The sequence below is a fragment of the Aulonocara stuartgranti genome (assembly GCF_965226115.1).
Source record: "Aulonocara stuartgranti genome assembly, chromosome: 20".
Classification (NCBI taxonomy): Eukaryota; Metazoa; Chordata; class Actinopteri; order Cichliformes; family Cichlidae; genus Aulonocara; species Aulonocara stuartgranti.
In genome coordinates this window covers 6,692,618-6,702,558 of record NC_138956.1, presented here as the reverse complement: position 1 = coordinate 6,702,558, position 9,941 = coordinate 6,692,618, and the positions used below count along the sequence as shown (strand labels likewise).

General features: G+C 40.3%; 2 protein-coding genes across 2 annotated transcripts; one reads left to right on the top strand and one right to left on the bottom strand.

The window, feature by feature from the left end:
- Window positions 1-309: 309 nt before the first annotated feature.
- ela2 (elastase 2) lies at window positions 310-2,749 on the bottom strand. The gene is made up of 8 exons (XM_082517729.1): window positions 2,654-2,749; window positions 2,444-2,532; window positions 1,987-2,084; window positions 1,704-1,826; window positions 1,440-1,576; window positions 925-1,070; window positions 661-813; window positions 310-398 (listed from the first exon to the last, which is right to left on the bottom strand). Exons 1-8 carry the CDS (start codon window positions 2,688-2,690, stop codon window positions 381-383), a joined length of 801 nt encoding a protein of 266 aa, XP_082373855.1. The 5' UTR covers window positions 2,691-2,749; the 3' UTR covers window positions 310-380.
- A 1,315-nt stretch (window positions 2,750-4,064) lies between these two features.
- ela2l (elastase 2 like) lies at window positions 4,065-7,129 on the top strand. The gene is made up of 8 exons (XM_082518994.1): window positions 4,065-4,131; window positions 4,273-4,361; window positions 4,785-4,882; window positions 4,989-5,111; window positions 5,245-5,381; window positions 6,010-6,155; window positions 6,804-6,956; window positions 7,048-7,129. Exons 1-8 carry the CDS (start codon window positions 4,095-4,097, stop codon window positions 7,063-7,065), a joined length of 801 nt encoding a protein of 266 aa, XP_082375120.1. The 5' UTR covers window positions 4,065-4,094; the 3' UTR covers window positions 7,066-7,129.
- Window positions 7,130-9,941: the final 2,812 nt, after the last annotated feature.

Genomic DNA, 9,941 nt, shown 5'->3' with positions numbered 1-9,941 from the left:
TGGTTTGTTTTGTCTTCAGGGGTGTTTCAGATGACTGCAACATGGTGTCACGAAAACAGATGGATGCTCTCATCCTGCAGCACAAGCAGCTATTTAATAAAAATGAAGCCTGGAGGAAAAGACTGTTCCCAAGAACGACTGGCCTGTTTTCCCAGCCTGCAGCTTGTGTGCATTTCCCTTTGGCATGTAAAGAATTTTGCTTTTCTTGCTCTCCATAATGTATTTTTGCTTTGTGTTCACATGCTTAATAAATGTTTAGTTTAAGCTGTTTCCTCATTGCATGACCAAGAAACCACACAGGACTCTGGATTATCCACTGTATGTTTTTTTTATTTGATCACTTATCTACCTGCTAAGTTTGACAAAAGCCCGTCCATAGCTTAGTATGAGGTCATGACCTGGACAAAAGAAAAGAAAAGAAAAAGCGTTAAGAGGATGTTTAAAATTGCTCCTGAAAAAGACATGGATCAGTTTCCATGTTCGTAGCTACTGCGCAGTTGAAGGTCAAATTAAAATTAAGATCGGAGTATGGAACATTTTATAATTTGTGTAATAATTAGCGCAAACAAGTGACAGATCATCTTTCTGTTGTAGTTTTGTCTTTTAAAAAAGTATCTTGTGTACTGTGAGATATTTTGAACAAAAGTTTTTTATACTTACATTGTTGATCCAGGATGTGTAGGCGCTGACCTTGGTGAAGACAGAGGGCTTCTTGTAGTAGTTACAGCCTGCACTTGAGCCAAAGCTCACAATTCCATGGACATCCCAGGAGCCATCAGGATTCTGGCAGTTCAGGGGACCGCCAGAGTCTCCCTAAAAGGCAAATGTGGTCATAGAAAGATGCTCTTGAGGCTAGGACATATTTTCTGATTTAAACAGCGACAAATACTTCAAAGTTGGTGAAATAAACAAAATTTGACTCACGTTGCAGCTAGACACAACACCATCTCCACCAGCACAGATCATGTTTGTGGTGACCAGATTGCCCCACCAGTCAGACCTGGAACAGGTGCTGTAATCAACAACAGGAAGAAGAGCCTGCTGCATGATGTCAGCAATAGGGCCTCCAGCTTTAGAGGAGAAAGACAACGCATTCAGATTCAGGGCTAGAGTCAAGATCGCCAGATTCATGGCCAGCACAGTTTGAGAACTACGTTGACAAGACACAGTTTTGATTTAGCTGCAGATTTAAAAACTGCATAAAAATCCAAACTATTTTGATTATATGATGCAAGAGGTCTTTTGTGATACTTTAAAATGTGTATTTTGGGGAATTTTTGTCACTGTAAGCCAGTGACAAGAAGCAACTCACAAGAGAAAATTATCCACAGGAAAACATATTAAAACTTATAAAACCCTGAAGACGGGGCTTTGGAGCTTTATGTGAGCAGCCTTTATAGTTAGTTGAACTTTTATATAGTTACTATAATAGAACTTACTCCACAGACGTCCCCAGCCAGTGACATAGCAGGGAGCACCATTAGGCAGGGTCTCACCAGAGGTAGGAAGACAGGCAGGCGAGATGGCGTTAGTGTTTTGAACAGGTGATGACAGTTTGATCAGGGCAATGTCATTGCTAGGGTGTGGATAGAAATGTCATACTTAGAGAGTGCTAACAAGCAGCGATAGCATGAATTAAGTATTTGAAACATAATAACATAGTTTCCAGCCCACAACAGTGTACTGTGGGCTAAATGGCCCACCGAATGTTGTAAGAGTCCCAGTTAGGATGGACAACAATAACAGAAGGGCTGATGGCGATGGAGCCAGACTCATTGGCGGTGTCCAGACTGTGTTTTCCCAGGTAAACTCTGTAGGTGTAACTGCTGCTTGGCCAAACACAAAAACAATAAGAAAAGTTATGCATTTTTGATATATAAGTTATATATGGCAATATATAACACCCTACGATCTCTACAGTATGCCTGGTTCTGTGCCATATGTGTGCACTCCATTTTAGACGTCTTCCTTTTTTCTTTTCCATACCCAATGCAGTGAGCAGCAGTGAGGACCCACTCGTTGGAGATCAGAGTACCACCACAGGTGTGATAGAAGTTGTTGCCACTCTTGTACTGCAGAGAGATCTGAGGACAACAAATAACAGCACGGCACAATGAGTTTTAACGGTAAATGGCCTGTATTTGTATAACGCTTTTCTAGTCCCTGAGGACCCTAAAGCGCTTTACACAACCTGTCACACACACACTGGTGATGGCAAGCTACATTATAGCCACAGCCACCCTGGGGCGCACTGACAGAGGCGAGGCTGCCGGACACTGGCGCCACCAGGCCCTCTGACCACCACCAGTAGGCAACGGGTGAAGTGTCTTGCCCAAGGACACAACGACCGAGACTGTCCAAGCCGGGGCTCGAACCGGCAACCTTCCGATTACAAGACGAACTCCCAACTCTTGAGCCACGATCGCCCCAGGTGTATGTATACCTGCCAGGGCCAGCTGTGTGGACGGACATCTTCTCCACCAACCACTCTGGTGAGAATGGGGGGATAGGTGGGGGTGCCACACCCGTAGGCTAAGAGGAAACGGTGGAAAGTAGGATGATTTCTGATGCTCCACGAGAATCAGAAGTATTACAGCATGTTCACATTTATTTGCCAACACATAACATAATCGTCAAAGACGTATTTGCTTACCGCCGACGACAAACAAAGCCAAGAAAATGAACATCATTGTGACTCTCTTCAGTAGAAGTTTAGAGGCACCTGCTATCCCTTATATAGTGAGTCAGCAGGCAGAAATCGCATGTTGCAACATTTCCGTCAGCACAGCAAGTGAAATTTTGGTAGGAAAAACAAATCAACCTTGGAGATAAGTAACCACAGATATCCCCAAATAAACCTTATCTCCCCGTCTCTACCTCTGTGTGAACCATGCAGATGCCTGCTGAATTGGTCACGCCTTTTATATTTCATACAAGAGAGTCTGAAGCTTGGGTATTAAACAAGTCAGTCCTGTATTTTAACATCAAAGAAAAAATTTATTTTCCATTTTCACACTTAGGTCCATAAATTCTGCCCATAACTACTGGAATAGCACTAGCTCCACATCTAAACCATGCCAAATGGGACCAAATAGAATAATATAAACTGTGCAAGCAATTTCCTAGTTGAAACTCTTGCTTAAATATCTATAATATTATATAATGATTGACAAGTCAAGGGTTTTACAAAAATATTGTAGACATTTTTATACATGGTGCCCCATTCACAGCAGGTCAAAAGTAATTGGATAATTCACTGATAAGCAGTTTCGTGGTGAAACTAGGCTTTTTTTGCCCTCACTATTTTTTGGCAAATTCACCAGATAAAAGTTCTGGAGTACACTTTAATTATTCAACCTGCATTATGGTTGCGATTTACTATAACCTTCAATATGTTGTCCAGAGAGATGTAAGTGTAAGTAAAGGAGCTCAGGATGAGGCTGAAAAGCCAAAATAAGCCCATCAGAAGGACAGCAAAAACTTTGGAAGTGGCCAAATCAACAATCTATTATATTCTTCAAAAGAACGAATGTCCTGGCCAGCTCAGCAACATCAAAAGCCCTGAAAAACCACAGAATTCACAGTTGTACAGGGTTATACTCGCTGCTCAGTTTCAGCCAAATATTCCAATACCGATCAGAGGCACAAGTGCAAATTCTGTGTCACTGTCCAAAAACTAACTGAACATTTACAAGGGAGGTAGTATGTCAGTGCTATACTAATAATAATGTATTAGTTCATTAGACAGCTGTGTCATTGTGTTTTTTTTTTCTTCCTCCACCTACATGAGAGTGCAGCATTTCAAAGGAAATCAGAATAGGGGGCGTTGCAGTAAATATGCAGTCAGGTTCTTTGTGTCTTTGTGTGAACTGCAGCATGTGGTGATAAAGTTAAAAACCCTCAATTCCACTGATACGTTTAAAAAAAAAAACATAAAAAATACTGAACTCCAAAATACTTTGTCCCGTTCACTTAGCTCCACCCAAGCATCAAGGCTTGTCAGAGGCTCAGTTTCCAAGGATTTCTGTTGCGTAACAGTGTGAAAGGTATAAAAATGTCACAGGTTGAATGGAATCTGTGGAGATACAGCCAAGATGAAGTTTCTGGTGCTTGCTCTGTTTGTCGCAGGAGGTAAGGAGCTTTTCAAACACTGCACACAAAAATCTGTTTTTATCCAGCTGTCTCTTCAGTGGGTATTTTCTACAAAATTTCATGCAGGTAAACAATGTGCTTTTTTTTTTTTAAAAATCTTTGTCTCATATGTCCCCTCAGCCTACGGGTGTGGGCTGCCTACCTTCCCCCCTGTGGTGTCGCGGGTGGTTGGAGGACATGATGTCAGGCCTCACAGCTGGCCCTGGCAGGTAAACACTCAAAACTTTATTCAGAAAAATCTGAATATCATCAACATAAAATGTATTCTGTTAAAGATAGGCAGACTTTATTTACTGCTAGACTGGTAAAGACTGGTATGAAAAGTTATTGAGGCAATTTGAAGCATTATTGGAGGATCTTTAAAAAAAGGTTTACAGTGGTTACAGTACAGTAAATTAAAAGACATAGGAGGATATGGTTTTTAAAAAACTGAAATGCTGCTACAGTTTGGGTTTTTAGATTACAGATTTTAGATTATCCAGAGAAATGACCAAGTAACAACAAACACTTTGCAAACTCCCACAAGGGCGAACAGACTGCAACCAGCGTAACAAGCAGCACTCTCATAAAGCACAAAATCAAGCTCAAACATAGCAAAGAGGTAATTCACTGTACTCTTATGTATGTTTTAGGTTTCCCTGCAGTACAACAGCGCGGGTGAGTGGAGACACACCTGTGGAGGCACTCTGATCTCTGACCAGTGGGTCCTCACTGCTGCACACTGTATCAGGTATAAGAACCAAGGGTTTTAATCATGCATGGAATTACTAACGATCACAGAAACAAATTTTTTGCTTACACATATCAGCATTATAATCTGTTCTGTCACCTTGCAGCTCCAGCAGGGAGTACAGAGTGGCACTGGGAAAGCACAACCTGTTAGAGACAGAGAATGGCTCTGTGTTCGTCGGCACCTCTAACATCATTGTGCATGAGGACTGGAACTCCTTTTTTATTCGGTAACATTTTACTGCTACTACTAAGAATTTACCTGTGAGACTTGAATATCAAAAAGATCATGTGCGTTATGTGCATTTATAATTGTGGGCTGAGTATTTGGTTAAATACAATGTTTAATCATTTCTTGCCCAGTAATGACATCGCCCTGATCAAGCTCGAGTCCTCCGTTAACTTCTCTGATACCGTCATGGCTTCTTGTCTTCCCGAGGCCGAATTTGTGCTCCCCAATAATGAATCCTGCTACATCACTGGGTGGGGACGCCTGTTCAGTGAGTGCCCTTTTTTTTTAAGAGAAGCTTTCTTTAATTCTATCCATCCCTTCAAAACTTCTCAAATAATCATTTCGTGACACAACTTGTTATGTAAACTGTCTCTTTCTCTTTTTTTCCCCCTCGAAGGGAAGACTATACGGATGTTTTTGATAAGTTGATTTTTCTTAGTCAGTTCCTAGTATACAGTATCATCTTAGCATGTTTTTACTTTTTAAATTAAATCTATACACACATACTTTTACTAACTAACATGATGCATTTTTGGTTGTTTAGTGCTTCGTTTTTCTGGAATAAAGAATCATATTTCTGTTATTAATTTGGATAGCACAGTGGGGAATGTAAGTAAGGGCATACTTGGTGTCTTAACCACTAGGTCACAAGGGAACCCAGTCAAAGAAGAGTCAAAAATCCTTTCAGGATCATTCTGTAGACTAATCCATCATAACTATTTTACAATTAAACAGGGATGAGCAATTAATTTTTTACAAGGGGCCACATGAAAAACTGGAACTGTTGTGGAGGGCCCCGACAGTATTAAATAGAACTGAGTTCCGCCCTTTGGCCCCTGGATTCTTTTGTTTGAGATTTTGGTCTGAGATGAACTACGTCTTTTTTGTCCACACAGCCGGTGGTCCCATTGCTGACATCCTGCAGCAGGCTCTCCTGCCAGTGGTGGACTACCCAACTTGCAGTCAGCCTGACTGGTGGGGTTCTCAGGTGAAGGAAACCATGGTCTGTGCGGGTGGAGACGGAGTTGTGGCTGGCTGCAATGTGAGTCTAAAATAATGATTTTCTAATCGCATAAAGTAACACTGTAAGAGTCACACTTTCACACATCAGCTAACTTCAGTTAAACTCAACTTTCCTAAAAGTTCAGAGTGTGCCACACAGATTGTGGAATTAACTCAGTCACACGTTTCCACATGCTGTGAATGAAGGGACACATATTTTTTGTATTTATTTTTCCATCCAATCTTCTCACTGGGCACAACATTTAGCCACAAATAAAAGCTAGTGACTAGCAAGTGCAACTCTCATTCATTTTTAAGCAAAGCTATCATATTTACTAGTCAAAGATTCTCAAATATGAATACTGGCCATTTTGCCTTTGCATTAAAATGAATTAACTGTGGGTTCTGCAAAAGCCAGCGACACAAAACAAGGTGTTATTATAAAGTAATTACTTTTTTATTAATTTTAAGGAAAAGAAAATTAGATTAATGTTCAAAAATTGTATTATATTATTCCTAATGATGTCACAACCATCTCTACTAAGCTGAATTTTTGTGAGCAACATAAAATGTAAAAGAATCTCTGTAATGTGTGATAAGCAATCAGAAAATTGTGGGCTAGTCTAAGAAATAACTGCTGAATGTGGAATTCGCACACTGATCACTTTGATTCTCCCACCTGACTCAGGGAGACTCTGGTGGTCCTCTGAACTGTATGAACGCTGCTGGAGTCTGGGAGGTTCACGGTATTGTCAGCTTTGGCTCTGGGCTCAGCTGCAACTACGCCAAGAAGCCCACTGTCTTTACCCGAGTCAGCTCTTACATCGACTGGATCAGCTCTGTAAGTGTCCATACGTTTGTGCATAATTTCAATGCTGCTAATACCATTATTTTACTTTAAGTCTAACATTTCTCTATTATCTCTTTCACAGAAAATGGTGGCCTATTGAGAGAACAGCTTTGTGGGATGAAAAACACTTTGCAAATTCTGAAATAAAGAATATATACCCACAATTTTGTTTTGAAAAGTTGCATAATTTTTTGTTCTACCATCTCTGCTTTATTGTCATTTTAGCAGTTTTCTAAAAATAGAAATAGCAGTAAAGTATAACAGAACCTTGCTGAAGGAGTCTGCATATTCATATTTGTTTTATTCTGAAAAATACTTCAGCTATTATGTTTGATCAGTGATACTTGGGTAGTAAAATAGTTTCCACTTTTCAGTGCCCTAGAACACCGATGGGAACTTCTTATCAACAACCACTTGTCCTGTACTCAAGTTTCCAGTATTTGTTTGACTTTCTGCATTGCTGACCCAGTTTCCTAGGAAACAAGAGGGAAGTTGCATGCATACAGTCTGAGTGCAAGACCGTTTTAAGCACAAGACAAAGTATACACAACAGTTGATTCTGTTCATCTGGATGTAGTGTTTTCAGTGGGAGAAACGTTTCGTCACTCATCCAAATGACTTCTTCAGTCTCAGCTGACTGCAGGTTTTGATATTAATGATCAAGGAACTGACCTCCCAGCCCAGTTCCTTCAGTGCTGCTAGTTTCTGTCATTATGCAAATATGCTGTTTATAAGATTGGATAAACCTGTGGTCAGCTGAGACTGAAGAAGTTTCGTCATCACTTGGATGGACCCTACAGATCTCTGTAACGTGAAGCAGGCAGCTAATTATTAATCTCCCGGGTCATTCGTGATCACACATAAACGAAATAAACATTGTGTCATGGCACAGGCTGGACTAAGATGTTTAATAATTAATCAAGACCCAGAACTATAAAAAGTCAGAACATGAGTCATGTCTTAAACTGCCATCATATTCAAACACCCTTTCTAAGAGTGTATTTACTGAAAATAATCAGACAGTACCAGGAAACACAGCTAACCCTATCGCTAACCCTGTCTCAGTTGAGTGCTGTGGTTTCCGACCTCTGCTTGAGGTGGCCTCGCAGAGAACAGCATGACTTATACATGTTATTCATTTATTACTACAGGTATAAAATATGATGCCTTACCTAAGCTCTCACTCCAGCCAGACAGTAGTGGACACTTTAGCCAAATCCATGGACTCTCATGTCCCCTCTCTTGTTCCTTTGGACAGCACACTGCAAGTTCAAATCAAAATCAGATGAAAGCTGGCCGTGTAACTAAAACTACAATAAAACACGTTTTTTTAAAAGCTCTCAAGCATAAAGTGGAAAATGTGGGTGTATTTATTATGGAAAATATGTATATTAGGTGTTTCAATAAACAAATCGTTAAATTTTCTATCTGTGGCAGCTTTAACTGTTCAGCATGGGCTTTTAGCACTGATTTATGAGCCAAATTAAAGTACTGTGCCAGTGCCAGTACTCCACCATGAACAAAATACGACAAGTTTAGATTTTTCTGTTAGTTGTCAGGGCTGCTGAGCACATTAACAGGATAGCTTCTCTAGCATCAGCAAGGATGTTTGTCACCAGCAGCATGCAGTAAAGTCTGAACTTCACAAAAAAGAGAATATGCAGTCAGAAAATAGCTCACTAAAAGGACGAGATCTCAAAGAAATAAGTTTGAGAGCCAATTAAAATTGTTTAGCCACCCAAACAACCATGCATTAACCCCACGCAAGTGCAGTCACCATCAGTTTAATTGCAGTTTTCTCTTTTCTTAAAAACATTAAGCCCCAAATATTTCATACTCAATTAAAACTATCAGCACAAAGGCAAAGGAAGAAGTGCAGTGACTTATGTCCCCATATGTCTATGTGCTGTGCTAAAAAGATATGAAGTTAGAAGGCTGAGCAGTTCAGCCTTGTGCCACAAGGTGGGGTAGCAAACCAGTGTGGCAAGCAGCCTGCCCTGAGTCCAAACTGGAAGACATGCCAGTGCATCTGGAAAGCAGCCATCATCACCACCAACACAACCCCCCAGAAAGAAACTGCACTCTGCTGTAAAGAAAAGAACCGATAAGACAGAAGTAAAACAGCAGCAAACACAACCTAATTGTCTAATTGTTAATTCAATGACTCTAGGACTATCCACTTGCCACAAAGCTCATTATGTGGCACAGCTACAATTGATTTAGAAGTACCATTTAACCTAACAAAAGAAACAAGCTCCAGCCGAAAAAGAAAATTTGAACCCAGGACCATTTTGCACTAAAGTGATAATGCTAGCAATTTCAACAACCTGGATCTCAGCTCAAATAAAGCATTTTCATGTTTTTTACAACTAGACTGCACATCCAAAATAATAAGAATAATAAAAATATTAATAATAATACACTAAAATGTTCTGGTTAATCACTGCCACCTGATAGTGAACATTTTAGTTACATTTTGCAAAGTGTGATCACAAAAAGCACCTTTAAAAGAAGACTATTTATGACTTAGAAATCCAGCACGTGCTTTGTGGGGTGTTGTTTATGAAAGACGGGCATGCTTGATTTGTTATAAGTAAAGATTTTTGTATATCATTGTGATTGTACCTACGCTTGCTCAGTTTGATGCCTCTAGCACAAATTGTGATATCTGAATGAAAGGGTTGCTTGCATTGCTCTTATCAGTCAAAAACATAGAAGCCCCCTCAGACAAAGCCTTGATTCTTGATTCTTGAGTTAACCTTGTTCTCCCTGCAGCTGCAGGTTCTCCATGCTGTGGTGAACTTTGGCTCTGGCGAGGGCTACAGTGTCTTTTAGAAGCCAGCTCCCTTTAGCCAAGTGAGCTTCAACCATACAACAACTACATCAACAACATGATGAACAGCTTCCTATTGTGATTACTTTACACACATTAACAATGCGACACTGAGCTGACAAAAGCACTGCCTCACAAATCCA

Bases quoted from the DNA above. Each gene is read 5' to 3' on its own strand.
- ela2 (XM_082517729.1), bottom strand. From the start codon at position 2,690: ATGATGTTCATTTTCTTGGCTTTGTTTGTCGTCGGCG. The intron at 2,533-2,653 runs GTAAGCAAATAC...GTTTCCTCTTAG, and splicing joins GGCTTTGTTTGTCGTCGGCG to CCTACGGGTGTGGCACCCCC. The intron at 2,085-2,443 runs GTATACATACAC...TGTTGTCCTCAG, and splicing joins CACACAGCTGGCCCTGGCAG to ATCTCTCTGCAGTACAAGAG.
- ela2l (XM_082518994.1), top strand. From the start codon at position 4,095: ATGAAGTTTCTGGTGCTTGCTCTGTTTGTCGCAGGAG. The intron at 4,362-4,784 runs GTAAACACTCAA...TGTATGTTTTAG, and splicing joins CTCACAGCTGGCCCTGGCAG to GTTTCCCTGCAGTACAACAG. The intron at 6,156-6,803 runs GTGAGTCTAAAA...CACCTGACTCAG, and splicing joins GAGTTGTGGCTGGCTGCAAT to GGAGACTCTGGTGGTCCTCT.